The 24,226-nt window shown below is 40.2% G+C and overlaps 2 protein-coding genes across 2 annotated transcripts in view; one reads left to right on the top strand and one right to left on the bottom strand.

Annotated features, from left to right (window-relative positions):
• Window positions 1-5,635: 5,635 nt before the first annotated feature.
• On the top strand, window positions 5,636-21,577 carry AKIRIN2 (akirin 2). Its single transcript, XM_044421704.1, has 5 exons — window positions 5,636-6,292; window positions 16,732-16,872; window positions 18,907-19,056; window positions 20,553-20,624; window positions 20,899-21,577. Exons 1-5 carry the CDS (start codon window positions 6,085-6,087, stop codon window positions 20,907-20,909), a joined length of 582 nt encoding a protein of 193 aa, XP_044277639.1. The 5' UTR covers window positions 5,636-6,084; the 3' UTR covers window positions 20,910-21,577.
• ORC3 (origin recognition complex subunit 3) overlaps window positions 16,705-24,226 on the bottom strand; it is a 62,016-nt gene continuing 54,494 nt past the window's right edge. The window contains exon 21 of the mRNA XM_044421702.1: window positions 16,705-23,089. The gene's annotated coding sequence lies outside the window, so the exon portion shown is untranslated. The remainder of the gene's footprint in view (window positions 23,090-24,226) is intronic.

Below are 24,226 nucleotides of genomic sequence, written 5' to 3'. Positions count from 1 at the left end.
AACAACAGCCCCTGCTGAGCAGTGCTAGGCTTGCTCCGAAACCAACCTGAACTGTTTGACCACACCATCTCCTACAGGATAAAATGTCCTGGAGTCTCAAGTAGGGAGGCTCCACAACTCCAACACTAATGAGTCATCAGTGGTTGGAATGCAAGCCAGATTGGCCCCGGATCCAAGGAAACCAAAGAGGTCAGAAATAGGGTGTAGGAAATGCACTTGACAAAGATGAAAGCATGCTTGGGAGGAAATGACTGTGCAGATGAGTTACCTGAAGCTCTACGCATGAGAGGCGGGAAGAGGTGACAGCACAAAAAGCAAGAGAGATATGGAATTTAGGATACATGGCCTAGCTAGAGTAGGCATGAACAACCTGGTGCTTTTTCAGATGTGTTGGAGAAGTCTCACAAGCCCTGACCATTGGCTGTGCTGGCTGAGGCTGGTGGGAATTGTAGTTGGAAGGTAATGCGAGTATCTTGAGAACAGTGGTGCTTACTATTTTTAGCAGGCAAAGACTATACTCATCTTGATTTAAGAGCTATTCTGGCTTCTGGATTCTTCTTCAGATTAGTGGACAGGCTCTTGAAAGAATGGGAGACAGCTCTAGCCTGCCCTTACACTGATATGACTGAAAAACTATTGAAAAACTATGGAAGGCTTATAAGATCATTAAGGCAAAATGGAGAGTCCATAGCACCTTTTATCTGGCATAACTAACCATGAGAAAGCGGAAATGGACAGAACGGCCACTAACTTTTCATTCTCTGCTTTATATAGCACAGTGTGAAAGTAATTTTTCACTGCTTCTTCCAAAGGGCACCTGTGTGAACAAAGGTCAGTAATTCCATGTTCCATTCTTGCCTCTGTTATATTCTGAAATACTGAGTAAAGTTTGCCTTCTGTCCCTTCAAATGATCTTCTATTTTGGAGAGCAAACAAGAGATGATTAATATTTATTATCTCAGAATGACACAACTTCCTACTTATCAAGCCATAGCTGAATATGAAGCATTTTTTTCTCTTGCAGTGCAATCCTAAACATGTTTCCAAAAAATATTGCTGGATTCAGTGGGGTATTTCCTCAAAGGCTGCAGTGCCATTTTTATACTTCTCAAATGATTAGTTTGTGTATGAGAAGTTTATGATGGTTGTTAGAATTATATTCCCCTTCTCCAATGTTATTGAGAAATAGAAATGACACACAGACACTATTTTAAAGAGCTTTTCTAAGTATCATTACTAGGTTTTTGCTGCTCAGGAGAGGACTTTATTGCTTGTATTTTAATTGCGGACCTGTTGGGTGCTATACATTATACAGAAAATTAATTACTTTTCTTATTAATTTGAATTTCTGTCATCCCTAGAGCTTCATCTGATCACATCTTCTAGTTCTCAATATAGTGCAAACACATTACAGTTGGGAAATTATACAGATACAAAGATAGAGACTGCTCTTCTAGAATTAATTATATCTCATGTTTATTGACTTCAATGTGGTTCTGCTTCTACAAAGATGGTGGCCATAAAAAGATAGAAAGTTAGGTAGACCTTTGAGAACACATCTGTGCTATGAAAGCTTAAAAAGGTTAAAGCACATATGTCCCTAGAACTGATGCATGTTGTACCCAGTCCTCTCTGAGAACCTAGGATTCTGCTGCGGAGAATGTTTCCTGTCAAGCTAGTTTACATTTGTAGAGTACAGGGTGGACAAAACTGTAAGCTATTTTCACCCACTATAAACTGCTCAAGATTCAGCAGCAGTCTCCCAAAGGTCAATGGATTCTCAAAAGATCTGCTACCTATCTGATCCAGACTAACATGTCATGAACAGGAGAGGGCTGTTTGCAAGTACTTTTAGAAAAGCGGAAATTAGTTTGTGTACTCAGTTGAAATATCATGTAAGGAAGTCCATGATATAGGCTCCGATCCCAACATTTTATGTAGCATTAGATTTTATATCATGGGCCTCTCCCCAAGTTTTTTCTCATTTTGTTTTGCTGAAAGTTACAAATTAATATTGGCACTACAAACATATAAAGAATTTTTTAAATTTTATTGTAGCTCCTTTGCTGTCATCCTGCTTACTTTGAATATTTGCATTATGTTATTAGCTTTCAGTTTTAACAAAAAGATACAAAACCTATTCTAAGTGTCACTATGAAACTGCACTTCCCGTCCTTGTATGGTCAACTTCTGGCTTTTTTGAGAACTTGAAACTTGATATGCGATGCCACAATTTGCCTTAACTATTTGCCTGATATTAATCCGAACGCATGTATGCAATACTTGGAAACCAACCCTTAGCCTGATTTTCTGTTGCTAACACAGGGCTACCCTAAGCCAACTGAGGCATTACATTCAACCAGTATACACTGGGCAGGCGACTGCTTGTGCATCTTCTACCAATAAGGGGCTGCCATGGCTCTTTGTCACGTATGGCTTATTTTGGCTTGCCTTTTCCCTTCTTCTGGGACTTGTGCAGTAGTGAATGAAACACCATTAATGTAGAGGACAGGAGATCTGAGGATGCAGAAAACAAAACAAGGATACCTGTTGGCACCCACTGATCCAGGTTCCTAAGCGCTAAACAGATTATTAACTTATCAAGAATTGTGGTTAATCTTCAGTAGCCCATAGACAATTGTATTGCTGTTGTCAATTATTTACATAAAATCAGACAAGTAGCATAATTCATTGAGAAACTAGACCTTGGTTCCTGATAATATTGGAGACCTTATTATTTTTCCCAATAAACTGTGCTTAGACTCTAACAAGAAAGCCTTCAATGGCTGGCTGAGCGTTTGTTTCCAGGCACAAATCACAGCAGTGTAGACCATCTATTTCCATACAAACCTATCCATCTGCACTCCTATCCCAAGAGGAAAGGTGGATAGTCATCTAAGTCAGGGCCTTCTCCTTGATTGCACTCCATTGGTGAAATTGACTCCCTAGAAACATTTGCACCAGCTTTATGGCATTTAGAACAGAGGTGGGCAAACTGGTGACTTCTAGATGTTTCAGAATATAACTTCCATCAGCTCCAAAGTTGTAATCCAAATCACATAGAAAGCACCAGGTCACCTACCTCTGATGTAGACCTTGGTTGATTTGATCTTATTGTTCTGTTCCTCCAATGCTTTTCTTTGGTGGCATTCAATGCATGATGTACTGGAAAGAGAACATGGCTTCTGGAATCCCAGAGGACTGGCATGGGAACCCAGGCAAGCCAGATCTAGGCTGCAGACCTGAAGTGCAACATCACTGGTGTGAACAATGCTGAACAAGATGGATCAGTGCACTGACTCACGATAAAGGAGGGTTTCTATTTATTTTTTACAATCTATTGTTTTAGTGCTGTTTGATTAACCAAGACTTGGATTTTATTTATGGTTGTTTTTTGACCATTTCATATTGTATTGGGTTACTGTTGTAAATGACACCCTAAAGATCTGGTCAAAAGGCAGGTGATAAAAGGTTGAAACAAATTACCTGAAAGGCAGGTAAGTGTTGGAACACAAGGTCCCCAGAGCCATGCTTTCTAGCCTTTCTTCCCTCACCACTCATCTCTCACCTTTCAAGGACAGAAAGAACTATATATGCTCAAAAATCTGTAGGCAGAGAGAAATCAGAATCTGCTGATAATATATTATGAAAAAGGAATTATGATCTATCCATGTCCTAGAATAGAATATTCGGAAAGACATTAGGAAGTAGATTGTCAGATAGCCTCAGCAGAAAGTAAAATATGCTGCTGCTTCCATTGTCGTAATTGCAGATGCATTAACCTACCTAGAGGACAAGTAACATTATCTTGGACAGAAACTCACTGTTGCATTTAAATAAAAGATGAAATTTAAGGGCATCTCAGATGGATTTGAGGAAAAAACACTTGTTTGGTAGGATTACCATACAAATACATTACTTTATGATTTATTATGATGATGACACATTCATATCTTTGATGGCTGAACCTCAGTATTGAACTGCTCAGAGGCCTCAGTCTTAGAAGGCATGGTATTAATTAATCCCTGGTTGCATGTATACTTACGAATGCCTGATCATAGGCTTTGCTGTGCTAGGAAGCAAAGACCAGACATCGTGGTCATTGTCCCAGTAGCGTATAACAGACAACACAAATGCTTGGTGACAGCTTGTTGGCCTTTCAGTAGGATATTATTTTCACGATCCACTCCAAAAAGTGTATTTTGTTTCTTAAACAAGTCATGAAGCCTTACTCTGCATGGATCCAGTTTTCAATAAGTTGCACAATATTCACACTCTTTCCTTCAACATGTCTAAGAAGTGGCTCTTCGTCTGTTTTAACCACAGAAAACCTTGCTTTTCACCAGAACAGAAGAGCAGCATATGCTCATTAGAAATGTCAGTTTGGCTTGAGTTCGTTAGGTCGCGATCCACAACAGCACCCCTCATATACAACATGGGATGATAATTTTGCTATCTCTTACAGAAATGCTGCAAGGATTAAAGGAAGTGCAGCAGCTTGAGCACATTGTGTATTATGCTTTGCAGAGTACAAGACTGCAGTTTGCAGGATCACACACATTGAAATCTTGTGCACCTCTGCTCAGAAGTAATCCACAACAAACACATTGAGACTTACTTTCAGGTAAGTGTGACCAGGGCTGTGCTATGAATCTGCTGCTCTTGGCTTGGAGTTATTGTTGCTATAATCACACAAAGGAATAGATTTACAGGCAAGTTAGGGTTTACCTTCTGTCCAATGCTTTAGCAATCAAGTATTAATTTTCGCATGCACTGACATTTATTTACCTATGCTTGATCTTTTAACATTTTCAGTAACCATTAGAAGTATACATTTTAAAAGGGGGTTTTTTGGTATTTGAATAGAAAGTGCAATTTTATAACACAATAGTCTAGATATATTATATTTATATTATGCTTTTTTTCCTTTCAAGGAATTCAGAGCAGTTTACATTTCTCTACTCCCTCTCAATCGCATCCTCACAACAAGCGATCTATGAGGTAGGTTTGGCTGAGAGTCTGCGACTGGCCCAAATCCACCCAGTTGGCTCCATTGCTGAGCAGGGACTAGAACACAGATCTCCCCAGTCTCAGTCCCAGTCCCGCACTCTTAACCACTACACCAAACTGGCTCTCCAGGCCTGTAACATAAACACGAAACTCTTCGTTTCAGAATTTTCTTTCCCTTTCATTAATGTATCTTCCTCCATAATACTTCTATGTGCTTCAGAGATAGTTGGAAGGAGACGCCCTTTCTTCTTCCTAGCCAAGTGTTATTAAACGCCATTGGGCATTTATAATTTCTGCATATTAAGTTCTTCCTCGACGGCCTGGGTCCTTGCTGCTGCTGTCGCTGCATCCCAACAGCTACTGCCATTCCTTCATCCCGTTTCACTCGCATTCCTGAAGTACAAGCTCCTCTGTGGGGATTTAAATTCTACCCCGGAAGTCAGAGCCTTCGCGCGGTACACGCCGGGAAATGTAGTTCCCCTTTCTCTAGCTCCTCAATGACATGCGTCGGAAGATGTTCCTAAAAAAACACATTTCCCCTGATCCTTCACGGCGGCCACCACCCCCATACCGCGCAAGCGCATTGGCGAGGGCTGGTTTTTGAATCAGCGGCGTTGTTATTGACGCCATATTGCTGGTGTGGAAGTCACAGAGAGACGCGAGACGGCTACCGCCGCAGCCATCGCTCGTCATCGGCGGCCCCAGGCCGGGTAGCCTGCCGTCTAGCCGCTTCCACCGGCCTACAGACCCTCCCGGATACGGCCGAGGGAGGATTTGCCGCGGCCGGAGCCTTCGACTCTAGCCGAGCCGGGTTAAGAGTTCCGGGCCGCTCCCTAGAGACGCAGGCGGAGCCGGCGGCCGGCAAGAGAAAGCCAAGGCGGCGCGTAGCGGTGGAGACCCCGATTTTGACGCGGCGCGGCAGCGCGTGAACCTCCCCCCTCTGCCCCGGCCGTCGTGAGCCCTTTGACCGCGCTCTCTGCGGGGAAGGCCCGGGCGGCTCAGCTGCTGCTGCTACTCCCCTTCTTCCTCCTCTTCCCCCTTCTCCTCTTCCTCCACCCCCCGCCCAGCTCGGCCATGGCCTGCGGCGCCACCTTAAAACGGACTCTGGATTTCGACCCGCTGCTGAGCCCAGCCTCGCCGAAGCGGCGACGTTGCGCCCCATTGTCCGCTTCGGCAGCCGCCGCCTCCTCTTCCTCGGCGGCCTCCTTCGCCTCTTCCCCGCAGAAATACCTGCGCATGGAGCCTTCGCCCTTCGGGGAAGTGTCCACCCGCCTAACCACAGGTAAGAGACTGAAGGGGCGCTTGGGTGGGGCCGGAGAGGAAAGGAGGAGAGAGCGGCGGGGGGGGGGGTCCCGAAGATTGGCTGGGGTCCCGGCAGGGGCCGCTTTAATGCCTCCTCTCCGGTCGGTTTGATGAGCGGGGCAGGTTTCCCTTTTCCCCTTCTCTTCCGCCAGCCACCTCCCTCCCCCCCCCATGGCTTGCTTTCGCCGCGGAGTCGGCACAATGGAAATGGCCGCTCTCTCCCCGCGGTGGCGGCGAGGAAGTGGCAGATATGGGAGAGGCCGCAGAAGGGGTTTGATAATGGGGCTGTGCTAGTATATGTGTGAAGAGGGGGGCGGGGACTGTCTGTCTTCTCGGCCGGGCCGTGCGGCTCTTCACCGCACCTTTCTCCCCCTTGGGAAAGCGGTGGCTTGTAATGGCTCGAGAGGTAATTGTGTGTGCGTATATGGCGAGAAAGAGGAACTGGGAAATCATCGCGGAGGAGGCGGGATCTTGGCCGGGAAAGATCTATCTTCTCCGTGTCCCCCTCCCCCCCCCCGCCTCTTTGCCCTTCTTTCTCTTCTCCCAGTACTGGCGATCGATTTGTTGCAGCCATTAACTCTGGGCGAGAATGAGAGCCCAGACGGTAGTGCCGCCTCCGCCGACGCCTCCTCCAATTCAAACCCCGAGGGAGGGGAGAGGAACGGAGCGGGGTCTGTCATCAATCACCCTTAGTAGGCCGCTTGGGCAATGGCAGGGGCCGATTTAACGACAAAAGAATTTCATCTCTCTCTCCCTCTCTGCACCCTCCTCCTCTTGGAATTAAGTACTTCACCACGCCACATTTCAGAGCGATCAATCTGATAAATGTTATTTACGGGATGGAAAAATAAGTCGAAGCACCTCTTCCTAAAGAAGAGAATGCCCTTTATGTGCTGTTTCAGCTTTAAAGTGAAACGTTTCTGTGCTTCCTTCCCGTCTTCAGCAGACACTTAACGAATTGACGGCATGATGAAGGTTCACTGCGTTGTTAACAGACAGGCTCTCCATTTTCGGCCTAAAGTATGAGTTCCAATAGGCTATCTAAAATCTTACATATACTATTCACAGCGTCTTTGTTTTGACTTATGGAACGCTTTTTCTCAAGTTGTCTTTCATTACAGTTCTCAGTACTTAAGAGAATGTAGGTCCCATTGTCTTCTGATGAAATTGCATGCATGCATATTCTTAGGAATGTTGTCTTTGGGGTCAGTTGATAAAATCACTTGAGTTCATGGGCATCTTAAGCTTGCCTTGCTCAAGAGATAATGCTGTAATTGGTTTTCTGTACAAGGAGGGGATTCTGGAATGGCAGCATTTGTCACATGATTATTTTCAATTGTCCTTGTACCTTTGCAAGCTGCTTTGAGTGTTTTTCTGTGGGTTAGAAATTGCTTTAGATTCTTACATTGTCATAGTATATTAACATGTATGGGTATTAACATGTTTCTGTGAGCTTAGCCTACATTTGGAAATCACTAGTACTGCGGCCTATAAAATACTGGACAATGATTCTTTTTTCCCAATCCTGATATGGAACTACTATAAAATAGTCAAAATACTCCCTCTTTAAAACCTTTCTTGTGAGTAGTTCCTGTTGTGAGTTAGTGGAACATATTGAATGCTTTCAGGATTGCAACCTACTGTGAATCAAAATCATTGTTAGAAGTGGAGGTTATTTAGTGCTGACACTTAAAATGGGTTATTTTACTGGAAGTACAAGTATCCATGCTATCAATATTTAATGTAAATGTAGGCTTAAGCATGGCAAGTATACAGTTTTCAGACATTGGTGGTTAGGAACATACTGTCTTGGAAAATCGGGCTTCTGAAAAATCCATGAAGTATATGCTCAAAGGTATACAGGGGTGGTGAGTATGCCAAGACTTCCAATCAGGCTCTTAGTTCCCGATAGAACACAGAGCCAGTTCCACAGTAAAAACTGTACATATTTAAATATTTATTAGAGATGACTTTAAAAATGTAATTTAGAGCAAAAGAGCAATTAAAGATATTTGAGTCAAGTTCAAAATCATAGATAGTTGGCATTCAGAAATAGTAACAGTTCCCTTTAAAGTTCTCCCAAGAAGGGAGTGCTAGGTATCTTTTTATGATATTTTTGTTGTCTGCTAACTCATTTATAAAATCTGTAATTTTTTCAGTTACTTGCCATTGAGATTTCTTGTCCCTAAAGAGGCATGTGCCTACAGTTACTTCTCTAGATTATATGTGGTAGAATACCTGTTAAATCGTTAGTTGGATGTAATATAGCAAAATATTTTAAAGAAGGAAAGCATATTTGCCTTTATGTTGCTGAGTGATTAATAACACTGCATTGTTTCACTGTCTTCAGTATGCTTCCTTTTATAGCTGTGACATAAGGATTGCCTGCAGTGCTGTCATAGGATGCTTTTCATTGATTTTAATATTAAGTGATTTGAGTTTAATAACTTTATGAATATTTGTAGAGGCTCTGGGGACATCCTGAATATGCCATTAAGTGTTTTGCATAATTAGTTACTGCTGACCCTGATGGGGAAATGCATGGAATACAGCCATTCTGTACACAGCACAGGTGCCACTGGTGCATTGCCATCCATGCTAAACACATTAAGGGGTGTATGCTGTTCTGGAATATTTTCTGCTGCAGTGCCCTAAATCTTTTGATAGCTTACTAACCGTATTGACTATTTCATTGTCAAAACATGTTATATAAAAATTCTATTAAACCTTTTGCCCCCACCTCCCAGTTTCTAGATGGAAAAGACAACAATACAGTGAAAGACAGTATCAGTTACATCATTCAAATGACAACACAAAGGGGCATCAAGCAACTGGTAAAGTTTAAAAATACATTGCCACAACAGGCAATTAAAGTAGATTAAAAGCACTGTGGATCAGTTGGTCCTCCTAAAACTCAGAGGATCAACTGATCTCTTAAGGAAGTTCAAAATCTGGGTCCTTTAAATGTGCAAGGTACATGGCAAGGTACAAGAACATATAAGTAGTGTCTCAGTGTTGAATGTGCTAGCCAGTTGATGTAAGGGTAGATAGTACTTCAGATAACCTGGTTTTAAACTGTTAAAATTCTCATAAGTAATATTTAGGAAACATAACTGAAAATATTCCATATATAAATTTTTCTAGAGCTTTTCTATGGACAAAAATAGTTGAATTGAAAAATTTCATCATGAAAATAGTTCTCAACAAAGTATGCTTAGTTATAGTCCTGTAGACATGGCCTGGTTGTCAGTTTCAGACAGTGGGATTTATTTCTAAGAAAACATGTTTAGGTTTGTTCTGTTAATTAAATGGTATATCCAAACAAATGTATTGATATACTTGTTAATATTTTAAGCTGTGACACATGATATAATTGCCATGTTCATTTTAGATTTTATTGATATAGCATCTATTCCAGTTGCCTAATTTGACTCATATTGCATTCATTCATTATTGTTAATTATATGAAACAATTCATTTCTGAAATGGAAAATTTTTTCAAGAAAAATATAGCAGTGGGAAGCTTTCAGTTTTTGATTTAAAAAAATCATTTATCACTGCACTTGGATAGGGATCTGGTTCCTCTGTTGGCACAATGAGAAAGGTTGTGCCCTCAGACTAATTTTAGGATCTCTTGCTCATTCCTGACAATTCCCCTAAGCCTTTGTGCACACAGCAGGCCATAGGCTGATTACTACAATTAGTCCTAGAAATTAGGTTGTTTGAAAAAGTTCTAAGTAGAGTTTGGATTTCCCAGAACTTAATGTAAAAATTGGTTGGGTCAATCACACTTAACTGGGGAAGAGAATGGATGTAAAATGAATATTGGGCATTAGTGAGGCCAAGTGCCTTGCTGTCACACAATGTAGCTTTGGAGTTGGTGGGCGTGTCATTAAAGATGAGGCATCAGCTTTGTCCAGTATAAAGTGACTATAAGTGTGAATAAGCATTGTACCGGGGGAGAGGGTAGAGAGGAAGTGTTCAGAGTAAATACTGAACTGGATAGTTTAAGGATTGTTTGGACAGCTGCTGTGTTGCTTCAGCTTTGTTCATGCTTATCTGTCTTTCTTTACTTCCTATTTATTTTTTACTCGGTATTTGTTCCTATCTGAAGGAAATTACATCAACATTTGTGAAACAAAAGTTTAACTGGTGTGCAGTGCATTTACCTGGTGCACAGGTGGAATAAACTTTAATTGCTTAGGGAATTGTAGACCTGTTGGAAAATTCTGCTAAGGTTTTGGCCAGATAATCAATTTATAAATCTTGGTTTAATATGAGTGCAAACTACTCCAGCATTTCTATTCATAAATTAACATCCAGTTAATTAAAAAAAGATGAGATCAGCTGTCACTGTAGTTTAGCAATATTAGACCTCTGTTGAGTTTGTGTGCAGACTGAGCTGTCTGGGCTATTCTGCCTGGGCATGATGGTGAAAACTCTTGTGATTGAGGCAGCAATCTGAGACACACCTACTCAGGAGTAAATGACTTTGTCTTATATCCAAGCTTTGTCTAATTAGGTGACCCATTCATTTTAGCTGGTATGCTCCAAGTGGGATGTGTTGAGTCAGTATGTTTCAAATTGCAGAATGATCCTTCAAAAAATATTTCAGAGAAAATTAGAATATCCAGGAGGAGATTCAAGCCTGGCACTGTTTGACACATTAATTAGAATAGAAACTATTTAGTCATGTGAGCCCCAATATGCAGGCTGAAGTTCTTACAGAACAGGCACAGGCTTATTATTTCAAGGAAACTAGGCCACTGTTGTCTGAGTGGATAATTAAGAAAGAGCAATCTAGCCCTTTCTTCCTCCCCTTGACAGGTGAGCAGATAGAAGTTTTAAAAAGTGTTTAATAATATTGCTACTCATGTAAGGGGGCTCACATGCCTGTTGTGACTTAGTGACCTCCTGTATGAGTAAGACATTGTACATAGTAAGGCACACACAGAACTTTTACCGCCCAGTCACCTCCCATGTAAAGGCCTTAGTGTGCATATATTCAGTTGCCAGAAGATTTGAGTACATGCATGTGCATATACTTTTTAAGACCTTGGTATACTATACTGATAAGCTAGGAACTGTACCAGAAAGATAAAAGTCATACCAAGTAACTATAGCCTCCATGATTCTGTTATTTGAAATGCTGTGTTAGAAAAGTAAAACACCCTGTTTAAAGTTTGAAGGAAAAACATTTGACCTACTGGTATAATACTTTCCCTCAGTTACAGGAAGTGTTGCAGAAAAAGAAACATTAGTGTGAATGTGGGAAATAATGTGATGTCATTTCAGTAGCTGGTCTCTGCAGCCTTTCACAACACAATGTTTAAAATACCCTCCTCTGTGTTTGTATGAATAATCTACCAGAACTTTAACTCCATTGAGCAACCTAAGATTTACATTAACAAATATCTGTTTGTCTTTCTCTTGACTTGAGCATTTCTCACAGCTGTGCATTCAGTCAGTTCCCTTTAAACTTCAGTGAAGAAATAAAAGGCAAACCTTTAAGCTCAGCTGTTTAAAATGGAGGCAGAAGTTAAAGACAACTTAAAGAAAAGATATTCTGGTGTGGAAGTGGTCTTGTCCCTGTAGAAACAGAAGCAACAAATATTGCACCATCTTTTATTGTTTGAAGTCTTATATTGAGCTTCAGTGGAAACTGGAGTATTATCAAAATTACTCCTGAGTACTCTTTAGCAGATGTGTAAATTGGTGATTAAATATTGTTGAATGTAGATGAAATGCTCCAACTTCTACAATTCCTTTACAGATACATTCTGTCACCTCATTTGTTTATTTGTGTTTTCTCTGTGCTGCCTCACAGAATGCATTACCCCCAATGGGTGTGGATGGGAGAACCCTTCCCACTACATCCAGGACTCCTGGTTGTACACCAGTTCTTAACCTCAAACAGGCATTTCAGTGCAACAGCATGTGGTCCACCTGCTGCTGCATGTGTGGAATATCCTTTCTTGGTATCATCTAATGGCAGCTGGAGAGGAATGTGCGCACCTGAATTAAGACTTTTAACATGAACATTAGTACTTTTTAAAAAGACAATTAAAGTTCAGTTTTATTAACTTCATAAGTGGTGATAATCTCAGTCGGTTAAATCAGGCTTGTTTTCAACATTTGTAGATGTGTCCAAATTTCTTGGCACTTAAACCCAACCAGTCTTTTCTTAATCATGGCTATTCATTTTAGTTTCTCCTATATTTCCAAAACCCACCTCAATCAGTTATCACAGCTTGCAGGTCTAAGTCTAATTCAGATGGAAAGAGTCTGGGCAGGTACTTTTATATGTTTTCACACATAGATTGTGCTTTTAAATGTTCAGTGCACTTCATGTACATTATCTAGTTAGTAGTGTTGAGGATTTTAAGAGAGTAACTTAATTAGACTTTTTAGGAAGGCTGTGGTGCAGTTCACTCATTTTGCTCAGAGCAATATGAAATACTTTCCTACAAAATATGAACTGTAAAGCAACCCAAAATTCCTAATGATAAATTAAGAATTTGGAGATGTAAATAAGAGTAGTAATTGTATTCTAGGTGAAAAACAGTCAGGTACATATTAAATTCTGTGTAACTAATGAAAACTAATTGGTGAGATGATGTGAATGGTATCTAAAAAATAAAGTGTGATGGCTTGCAAAGCTCTCACTTGTGCCAAATAGTTATTTGAGTACTGTTGGGACTGTTATTAAATGTCAAAAGTGTACGTTTTATATAGTACATCAACAGCTTTCTGTAGCTCTCTAAAAGTGTTAAGTTTATTTAGTACATTGAGTAAGGAATACTTTCAAAGATAACATTCAAACTTAATTTTATCTAGAGTAAAAATACACGTTCAAGCCTTTTTAAAATTTTTGTATGAATTCTTTAGAAGTCAAGACTGAGTCCAAATGCATGGGACACTAGATAATATTAGCTATGAGGTAATTGCTATACAAAAAGATGTATATGCCCTTACTTTGGAATGAGAATTTTTTTTGCCATATGGATGCTAATTGGCCTGCATACTTGTTACCTGTTCAAAATTGGTATTTAGATAGGAAAAAAATCTTTTTTAGATTAAGATTTGGAAGTCTTTCAAAAATTGTATCTTATAACATCTAGCACTATTCTTTCTGCCCAATGTAAGATTTAATAAACATTAAAAAGAATCTAAAGATGTTTCTTCCACCAGTTCCATTAAAAATTGAAATCCACATGTGAACAGTTTCTGGTGTATGCTTTATTTGAAATACATTAATTAGCTATAAACTATGAATTAAATACCAAAGCTATAAATTGACAATACTAGGTGAAGTCCAGAATTCATAATTGTAATCCTTACAGTAACTCCCGATAAGGAAGTCAGCATTGTTGTCCTCCATGTTGAATGAATGTGAGAGGATGTTTTGCCTACATTTAACTACTGAGTTGGCGGCACAGGTGCGATTCAAACCAGGGACTTTCCTGATTTGTGGCTTTGTCTCTAGCAGCAGTAGCAGCAGATCAATCCATTTGTTAGTGGAAAGGAACCGTCAAGTCTTACTACAGGGCAATTAATGAGATGACTTCCCTTAAGCAGCAGTACAGGCCAGGGCCATCTTAGCGCATGGTTGCTGATAAATTTCAGAGAGAGTAATTAGCTGGTCTCATGCACTTAAATTATGCTGGTTTAGATGCAACTGCCTCTACCATGGCCACAGTTGGTTCCTAGAACTGATATGTTGGCCCAGTAAATGTCTTCAGCAGCAAAGAACCATATAATACACTATTATACCTACTGGATTGGGTCCAGTGGTTGCATGAGTGGAAAGTTCTTCATGCAAGGCTATTTCCCATTGCTACCTGCTGGTTTTGTTTTTTGGTCTCAAGGTTGGGCAGGTTTCCTACCTAGCCACCAAGGGCTCTTGGTGCACTAAGAAGCAGTGCAATGGGACAGGAATAATAGGCCGAAAGAAAGTAGGGGAATTTTAGCATTCCCTTTGCACTACATTTGTGTCCAGTGCTCTGGCATATTATGTTAAAATATTCAAATATTAGTTATTGTGAAGCAACTTAGTTAGGGCTTGCTGACAGGAATCCTGCTATGTTACTGATTTGAAACTAAGTCAATAGAATGACAGGTCTGTCAAGCAGGCAAAGATGAACCTAAGTTATTTTTTCATTTGAGAGAGATAAAAACCAATTTATTTTCCATGACTGAAAACAACTGTTTTATTTATAATCATACTAACAGATTTAAATACAGCTTTGCAGTGCTTCTTGTATATATCTGCTATATCAGCTTTTGTAATGATATACTTTCTTGTACATAGAATGAGAAGCATATTTTGATGGGGCAGGGAATTTGTACCATTACATATTGGAGAGGACTGGACTAAGGCTGTAGTCCTATACATACTTACTCTGGAGTAAGTGTCATTGAAGTCAACAAGCCTCAAATCTGAGTAGGTGTGAATCGGATCCCATTGTAAGGGTGCCTTACATTCTTCCTTGGGGACATGATTTAAGACAATGTGTTGCTAACTCTTCTTTAGACTGTGCCTTCAAAAACATCTTGATATTTTACGTGCACTGTCCATGCAGTGAAGGTGCACAAGTATGCGGGGGGGGGGACAGTAGTTGAGTGTAGAGGGTGTGATTTTTAGATGTGCATATAAGAGCCTAGTGTGAAAATGGGTGTGAATTCTATCTGTTGAACATTCTAGCAGAACTGGGTGCTGGATCCAGTTGTGTGATTCTACTAGCTGGAAGGAAAGTGCTGGCAGAATAGATGTCCTGTCCTTGTGTCATGCCTCCCAAATTATCCTTGAGGATTGGGGGATTTTTTAGAATAGATGTGGGTCCTGCAGGGGGGAGAAGTGGTTGGGTAAACCCTATTGTGTGAGCAGCTCCCACTCCTATGGTAGATCCAATCCCAAGACTGTGAAATGTAAAACATGGGGACACTTTCCAAAGGCGGACCAATGTTCAATCTTTAGGCATTTCTTATAGATTTTCTTGACCTTGGCTAGAATTGTCCTGATAGTTGAAACCCATCAAATTTGTCTAGATGCTGGAAAGAAATATCTTTAGATAGAAAACTGATTTGACAAGTTGAGTGCAGCTTGATGTGACAGTATTGGTGGGACTGCTGAGTAATTTTACTGCTTTCTTGGGATATTGAAGATGAATTGATTTTGCTGCTTTTTCAGTGTTAAGTTATATTTTACATGACACTTCATAGGTGATCTGATCTAGAAAGTTAACTATCACGCTATTTTTTTAAAAAAAAACTTATTTTTCCACCTTCCAAAATGCTGGTTTCAATTTTGGAGTGTTCCTGAGATTGTAGACATGAAAGTGAGGAATATTTGCAATTCAATGTCTGCAAACTGCTTCTTAAATGGAAACACAGAAAAATACAGATGAGTACTTTACTAAGATGGGATCTAGCTGAAGGAGGTGTCTGCAAAGCAATGCTGGGTTACCATCTCTGAATCCTGATTTCTTGACCTTTAGATCACAAAATAGGAGATTGGAGGACTTGGGGGTAGCAACAGAGACATGTCTGAACTAAGGCAGATTAGCTCCAGTTCATAACTTACAGACAGGGTTTGGGATGCATTACTAAATTTTCTGTTGTCTTTTAAAAGCCTAGTAATCAGGCCACATATAAGTAAACCTATTCTTCAGGAGAACACTGGCTTACTGTGAACCTTTCTCTTCTGCGTGTAATAAGAAGAGAGGGTGGGCACAACTTAGTCCCACTGGATTCTGTCAGTTGGGCAAATACTGAAGTAACCCGTTTCAGTGGATGAGGGTATGTAATGCCAAGTATAAGGGATATTTGCCATTGCAGATAAGCATTCTAACAGACAGCAAGCTTGAGAATATTATCCCATATATCGGGGGAGCAGAAGCAGTGGCTGGAAGAGTTGGATGATGTGCAGTTAAGGCAATAAGATTTATGTGTCCTGAAGAGAAACTAGAGTATTAAGATAGTGAGAGTGCACATAATGTGCAAACAGGGTTACATAACTGAATTATGCTGCACATAGTGCTGTAATGTATGTTGTAGATCAGTGACACAGTGTCACATTTGTGACCTGCCAGTTCCATTGCTGCTTTTTAGGTGATGGAGTATACTAATACTATATCCTCATAGCAGCATCTATCTTTTCTGGGAGTATGAGTAGAGAAGAATATTAGGCCAGTGTATAGTGTTGGGGAATATAACAGAAAAAATGGTTTCCCTGATAGCTGGAACACCTTAATTGAATACATCATTTAACATCTATTGTGTTCTGAAAAGCAATTGTTGATATACTTCATTTACTGTAGTATGTTTCTTAATACTGTGTAAATATTTATTGCTTAGTATTGGAAAGAGGGACCAGAACTGTAGTGCAGAAACTCAGTTGATAATCTTTTCTCTTTATAGAGCAAATTCTGTACAATATAAAACAGGAGTACAAACGTATGCAGAAGAGAAGACACTTAGAAAACTTTCAGCAAACAGATCCCTGTTGTTCTACTGATGCACAGTCACAAGCATTTCTCCTTTCTGGACCAGCTTTGCCAGGTAAGCCCCCCCCCCATAATGTTTATTATATCCAGGTTCTAGAGGAGTGAGATTGGCCTTGGGTCCATTGTTTTTCACTAAGAAGGTCCTGTTGTAGAAATAGCATCATCACAAAATGGGGTGGGGAATTGCACTGTACTAATTCTGACAGCCCAGAAAGTTATGGAACAGATACTGTTGGCAGATGGATTCTTCCCCTTCTGGGAGATTTAGGGGGTAAGTGTGGGTGAACGGGGAAGGAAAGGAAGCAATTTTGAGCAAGCAGAAGTTTTCCTCTTGCCCAAAGATATTCAGAGGAGGCTTTCCACATGATCAGCAAATAACAGAAAAACTATCTCTTTTAAAAAGGATTATTAAATTAATGAATCTTTTTGAAAGGCAAAGCAAACTTAAGGGTGAAATAAAAGTGCTAATATTTCTTTTATTAAATCATCTTGATATCGGTTTTTGCCCTAAGAAGGACCCCCAAGGCAATTCATAAAACAAAACACTACAATGCGTTTAAAGCAAAGTATTTACACTAGGAACAACAGAGTGAAAAGCTTGGATCACAATTTAAAAACCATTAAACATCAAATGAGAAAATGCTTTCACTGCCCATGTGAAAGTTATCAAACAGGCTGGAGTCTAATCTTGAGGGGAGGGTGGGAATTTCATAACTGAGGCTTTACTATTGGCACAAGTCAAGGAGGTGTTCTCTATTTCCAGTCTAAGTGGTGGGATATACAACAGGGCTTTAGAAGCCCACAGGCAGATCCATATGGGAGAAGACAGCCTTTCAGATATCCTGGTCCTTGACTGTTTAGTCAATAGCCTTAAGTTGGGCCCAGTGTGAAACTGTATCTGTTTCTTAGACATTAGCATTTTGTGGAATGAGTGCAGGTGAGAGCACTCCTTAATTTGTTAGCTTAGGAAAGCTTCCTTATATTCTTGACCTCCAATGTGATGTTTCTATTTTACATGGCATTTGACTGAATGATTTATTTGTTCTACTTTAATATGCTGCTTACTGCTTTGGGAGAACCCATTAGGCATATAACTTATTTGGGGGGGGGTTCCTCAAGTAGACTAAATTTTGGGGTTGGAGACTGCAGGGTAGGCCTTATGTACACATCTCCTTTCTAGGGATTCTACAAACTCTTGCTACATCTACCATTAGTAGTACCGGTGGTCCACACATTTTAGCTAGCTTTGTTGCCAAGCTAAAAATTGTAGTCTCTAGTTCTCATCATTCTTGGGTAAAGCAACCCTAAACTGGCCATTTTCCAGCAGCAAGATGGCCTGGGGTAAGGAGTATACTGGGAAGTGTGGTATTGATAGGAGGTGCTCCAGGTGTCTGTAATCTCTAGTGTTTTACTCACCCTCCTAGGAGTGCTGGCCTGCCTTTAGCAGATTTGTCAAAGCATCTGCTGCTCCCATGCTGCAAATTCATGTTGCATAAAATAGCTTGTAGCAAATAGGCCCTATATTATTTGTTAAAAGACAGATTGGGTTGCACCCAGATACTCCCTTCTGAAAGTGAAAGAACTCCTGTTTGTGGAAATGACTTTGGAAGCACTTGTGCTGATTCTTCCTTGAAGCTGCTTATGCTGCCTGGAAAAACTGCTCTTCTAGCATGTTGTGAGTGGTGGTGCAAAAGCCGCAGGGAAAGGAGGAATCAAGGAAAAATGACTTGTTTCTTTCCCATAGTCCATGGATTGTTACATGGGCAGAACTCAGAGGAATACTGGAATGTACTACTTGTGGATATTTCAGTCCATTGGAAAATAACACGTATGTGGTTTCTGGCAATTTACAGTTTATGCTGTGCTTCTTCTGATGCTTGCTTTAAGTACTGAGCTCAATAAATCGCAAAGTACTTAATCCAGAGGCTTGTGTTGAAAAGCTTCATGCAGAGAAAGTTACATGATTGGGCTGCTCACATTGATCTTAAGTCTGATTCTTAAAACATTAGCAAATGTATTGCTTATAGTGATGAGTGATCTGAAAAATCTCTAAAACATTAGAACTAACTATGGAATTATTTATTCAAAGGTACTTCATCTGTAGCCTCATCACCACTGAAAAAAGAACAGCCCCTCTTTACTCTCAGACAGGTTGGAATGATCTGTGAACGCTTGCTCAAAGAACGTGAAGAGAAAATTCGTGAAGAGTATGAAGAAATCTTGACCACAAAACTTGCAGGTATGATAAAAGATAATAAAGGCAAACTGAAAAAGGAGAGAATCAGTGTGGTGTAATAAAGAGTGCACACCTGGAACTCAGGAGATTTGGGTTCTAGCCCCACTCAGCCATGGCACTAACTGGCTCACTTTAGGCTAGTCAGAGACTCTTGGCTCAAGCTACCTCACAGGGTGGTTGTTGTGGGAATAAGATTGAGAGGATGAGAATTATTTAAGCCACCTTGAGTTCCTTTAAAGGAAAAAAGGTGAGCTATACATATAATATGTATGAAGCTACAGTGAACTAGTCATCAGTCAACTGTTGTGAATAAAGAATTGCCTCCTGGGTCATGATTGCAGCTCTCTGGGTTCCTACTAATTAACTTTTTCCAAAGGAGGAATGGCAGATTTTTGACTTTATTCAAACTTGCAGTCAATATGTAGACAGTAGCAAAATGAGTTTATTAACTAGGTATTATTCCTGCACTTGATGGGTAAAAAGAATAGTTCAGCCACATGAATTTTCACATAGTAGTTCCCAAGTGTTCACAGCTTTCCCAAGCTACTTGGACAAGCATTATGCATTTCATCATGCTTTCTGCTTTGAATGAAATGATGGAGGTTTAAAACACTGTATTGTAATCATGATGCTAATGAAACTGCTTTTTAATGGTGATGCCACTTAGCCTGACAACTTGTCACTTTGCAGGCAGATTATGTGAGGGAAGAAGGGTATAATGGTATCAGTCTAGTCAACATTCTCTGTCCACCCACATAACTTGTCAGTTAATTCTTAATATGGAAAGGAAGACACTAACACTCTATAGCTTCCTGGCTTCATCTTCATAGATTCATGGAATAGTAGGGTCGGAAGGGGCCAAGGAGGCTATTGCATCCAACTTCCTGCTGATACAGGATGCCAAGTCACACCATCCCACTCAGATGACTATTCAGTTCTGCCTTGAATGTCTTTAGTGTGGGAGACATCTTAATTGCATTCAATTACAACAGAGATGCAATGGACATTATTTTTATAGAACTCCAGTTTAGTATTTCCATCTTTAGCAATTCTGATTTTCCTTTAATCAGTTCAGTATAATGAAAAGAAAATGTTCAAGATAGAACCTGAGCTTTGCTGTGAAAAGCTTATATTCTCAACTGGGTAGAAATGTAAATTTGCAGTATGCGGAAATGTAATGGGTGTGCATATAATGCAAATCCCCTAAGTAATTATAGGTTCTCATGATGGACACTAACTCATTTCAGCATAATTAAGAACTTACTATAAATGGCAACTAAAAATGATGTATTCAGATACTGCAGCACAGGGAGGAGAAAGGTTAAGGGATTCAGTGTTAGTAGATGCTTAGGCACGACATTTGAGCCAGTGCAGGCAAGTGTATGTGGTCATGTGCTTAAATGTTAATGTATTCTGGACTGGTTGTCCTGTAGATATTGGTCATCAAATGCTTTCCATGTATGGTTACTCAACTCACTTGGAATATTCCTTGCTCACAGAACAGTATGACGCATTTGTGAAGTTCACGCATGACCAGATCATGCGACGATATGGAGAACAGCCTGCAAGTTGTAAGTATTTTGAACTTATGCCTATATGGTTCCACAGGGTCCAGCAAACTTCTGGAGGAGATGGGGGGCGCAGAGGGCTGCAGTGGGTATTCATGAAAACTGTCTTCCACATTTTGTCAGTGGAAGCATAGCATGGTAGAATTCCATCTGCGGGAATGTAGAATCCAGCTCAGTAGCTCTCAATATGCTCAGGCAACTTACTAAGGGCTTGTGTCATATCTTTAAATGATGTAATCAGTTCTTATCCCTGACTTGATTCTTTTTTCTTTTTCAGATGTTTCATGAATCATGTTTTCTGCATATGTGGGCAGCCCTGAAACCCTATTCTATTGTTGCAAGCTGTCCTTTAAAGACTTGCAACAATGCCATATTCCCCCTCCCCCCCATACACTGGTTATTTCAAGCTTTTGTCAGTGGCAACCACTCTTATGCAGCAACTGGTTTTGGAGTGCTCCCTGATGTCAGTACCACCTGGATGTGGACCTTTGCTACCTGTTAATACCAGTGGTCTCATTTGCTGTATCATTACAATTTGGCTTATGTTAATAACTTTGAAAAGTAAAAGGATTAAAGCTGGTGTACTAGAACTCTGCCCCTTCACTGGTTGTGTAAATAAAAGTGTAGAATGACACTTCTGACTGAAGTTAGTGTGGTTTTCATAACTGTGCACTGCAAAGCTGTATTCACAGTTTAAATTAGAATGTAATTCCTGGACAACTTAAAGCAAATAGCCCACAGTACTGCCTGTGAAATAGTGAAGGAGGGCATTTCTGTATTCCATGACCTTTGGGGGGGGGTTAAGAATGGGTTTATATAATTTCTCATTTTTGTAGGTTTTATTTATTCTATCAGTCTTTAACAAATGTTTATTGCTGCAATTTTTCAGTGTATCATTGTTTTACTGCCCTTGTAGTACTGGAATTTAGTTGAAAGAATAAAACATTTACTTCTAACTTGTGTGTTTATATATGTATATATATATATATATAGAGAGAGAGAAGAGAAAGGTGGTCTTTATTGGCATACTAGATGTATGTTAATTGAATTGCCCAAAAACTATTGACTGATAGTTCAGGAAGAAAAGGTGGAAAAAACGAAGCTCTAGAAAGCTTCCCTTTTGTCTGCCAGTGTGTTGACAGAGGCGGGGGGGGGGCATATTCCTTGCATAATTGCCCAGAAGCTGATCAATTAGCATTTGAGAGCCAGACTTCAGATGTTATATGAGCCAGGGGCTCTCCTCTAAACTGAAGATTCAGAAGGGAAGCTATTTTCAAAACTGTTTGGAAGCCTTCTCCATCCTAAAGCCTTAACCTGGTATGTCCCTTCTGTAAGAACTATTGTTGCTCCAGTTGGTTTTTAAATAATTTTTAAAATTTTTGTACCTCCAGTTTGTTTTAATTCTCATGTTAACATCTAGATAGGTCTTTTCAAGTTATAACAAATGCCCTCCATCTCCACATTCAAGCGTTCTTTAACTTCTTTAGGGTGGTCCAAGTCTTTTATTTCTTTTTTTCCCCTTTTGTGTGGTAGCTTGGAGTGACATGCAATAGGGTTCTTCAATGAATACCTCTGAAGCTTTCCTCTTCCTGTCACTTTCAAAAATGTACTTTTTAAAACTTGAAGAAAGGTACATGTTCTCATTCTTATTCATGACTTTGCTGCTCATCAGCTATTCAGTGGGCAGGAAGAGAAGGAGTGAATTGCTTCCAGACCTCACCAAATCTTTTTTGGGGCCCCAGATACCCTTTTTTCTGTGCTCTTTCCCCAGTCCTAGCCTCTAGCCAATTCCCTTTCCTCACTGTTTCATTCCCTTTCCTGTCCCCAGCTGCCACCTTTTTCTCCCTTGCTGTTTTTCTCCACTCCCAGGTTCTATCTAGCCTTACTATTCACCCAACCTCCAGTTTCTAGCCTTGTTCTTCCTTACAGGCCAATAACATTTGACTAATGGCAACTATTCTGTGAGTGGCACATGCTTGCAGGGGAGAGACAATATACAGTTTTTCTAATATTTCCAAATTTGCCTAGCCCTGTGGGGGGAGGTCATAAAGTTGAGTAAACCTTTTCCTTGAAGGACTTAGATGTAACATTTGTTAGAAGGTGAAAAAGAAAAAGCATGTCAACTCAGTTTGCATTTCACTCTAATGGATCCATTGACTTGACTGAGACTCCACAAGTATTGTTCAGACTACCAGAAAATCAAGAAGAATGTTCTCAATGTGAAAGCCTAGTCTTCCTTCAGGCTTTTATGCATTTTGGGGAATTCCGCAGCTGGCACCTTGCATTTGGAGGCTCACCTATCCATGCTTGCTTTGAAGTGCATTCTTCATTCTGAGCTAGGATTCTGCCCATGTTCTCTGTAGTTTCAGACAACTTTCTTGAAAAGGATTAGAGTTCTGTTTTCCTCCTACACATAAAGTGTTGGGTTCAAAATGCTTCTCTGAGAAATGTTACATTTAAGCTGTTGGCTTTGATATATTGAAAAACAAAAGGGAAATTAAACGATTAGATACTTTTTGCATTGGAGTTAGTCTTAAAGTACATGCTTTAGTTCTCCTGAGATTATCTAGGCTTAGTTCAGTAAACTGTCTTGTTGACCACAGGTAAACTACTTTGAGTTCTTTGGCAAAAGTGTGGGATTCAAGTATAAAAGCAATATAGAACTTGGATTGGTGGTGGTTTGAATTTCATTGGGGTAAACCAACAGCAGTTACTGATTAGTATATCCAAAACTGCTGTTTACACACAGATGTGAAGTCTGTTTTTTCCAACTGAAATCTTTCTCAGCAAACAAAAACTTCATATGTCTTTTTGGCCCATCTGCCCTGCATATCCTTTTCCCAATGAGGAGTTTGTTTCTTGCATGCAAAGTGATGGAAGCCAGTCCTTTCAGTACTCTAGCAATGATACAAAACCTGTCTTTCAGCAGGAGGGAATAGATTAGGGTCATTTGTTTAAAATGAAGCTGAGTTCTAATCCCAAAATTATTTACAGGCTGTGCAGCACTTCCAAGTTTCTACAAAGTTGAAGCAAGTATGGAAATCTGGCTACAGAGTGGAAAGTACAGAGAGAAATCTAGTTTCACACTTTCTCCTCTCCCTCCCCATCCTTGCTGCCCCTTGTCAATTTGCTCCAGAACAGATGTGAGGTGTGCAGTGGGGAGAAAGAATCCCCTTGCCCCTTGGTTCTGTTGATAAGCATTCTATCAGGGTGAAAAATTTAACCCTCCCTTACAATAAAGCATCATTCAATTTCAAAAAGAATGAGATATGACAGGATTTTTAGGAGGGGAATTGCATCCCCAAAGCCCTCAATTCTTGGAATGCTGCTTATGGCTGATTTCAGGCATACAGAAGCAGGAAAAAGGGTCTTTGCTATCCTATTCATTTATTCAGGCTTTTCCAAAGTCATTCCTCTGAAGCCTAACACAACTACCTGCACTGGCTGCCAATTGAAATCGCTGAGTTTTACATATTGAGCAACCTGTCCCATTTAGTCTGGAGGGCTGCATTCTGTTCCAGTTACAATGTAAGCACTTTCTGAAGGTAGTTCTATGTGTCTGTTCTATGTAACATGTTGAAGCACATTATATGCTTACTCCTCAA

The sequence above is a fragment of the Varanus komodoensis genome, unplaced genomic scaffold (assembly GCF_004798865.1).
Source record: "Varanus komodoensis strain SLA01 unplaced genomic scaffold, ASM479886v1 scaffold12, whole genome shotgun sequence".
Taxonomy (NCBI): Eukaryota; Metazoa; Chordata; class Lepidosauria; order Squamata; family Varanidae; genus Varanus; species Varanus komodoensis.
This window is presented reverse-complemented; position numbering and strand designations above follow the sequence as displayed.

Bases quoted from the DNA above. Each gene is read 5' to 3' on its own strand.
- AKIRIN2 (XM_044421704.1), top strand. From the start codon at position 6,085: ATGGCCTGCGGCGCCACCTTAAAACGGACTCTGGATTTCGACCCGCTG. The intron at 6,293-16,731 runs GTAAGAGACTGA...TTCTCTTTATAG, and splicing joins GTCCACCCGCCTAACCACAG to AGCAAATTCTGTACAATATA. The intron at 16,873-18,906 runs GTAAGCCCCCCC...ATTTATTCAAAG, and splicing joins TTCTGGACCAGCTTTGCCAG to GTACTTCATCTGTAGCCTCA.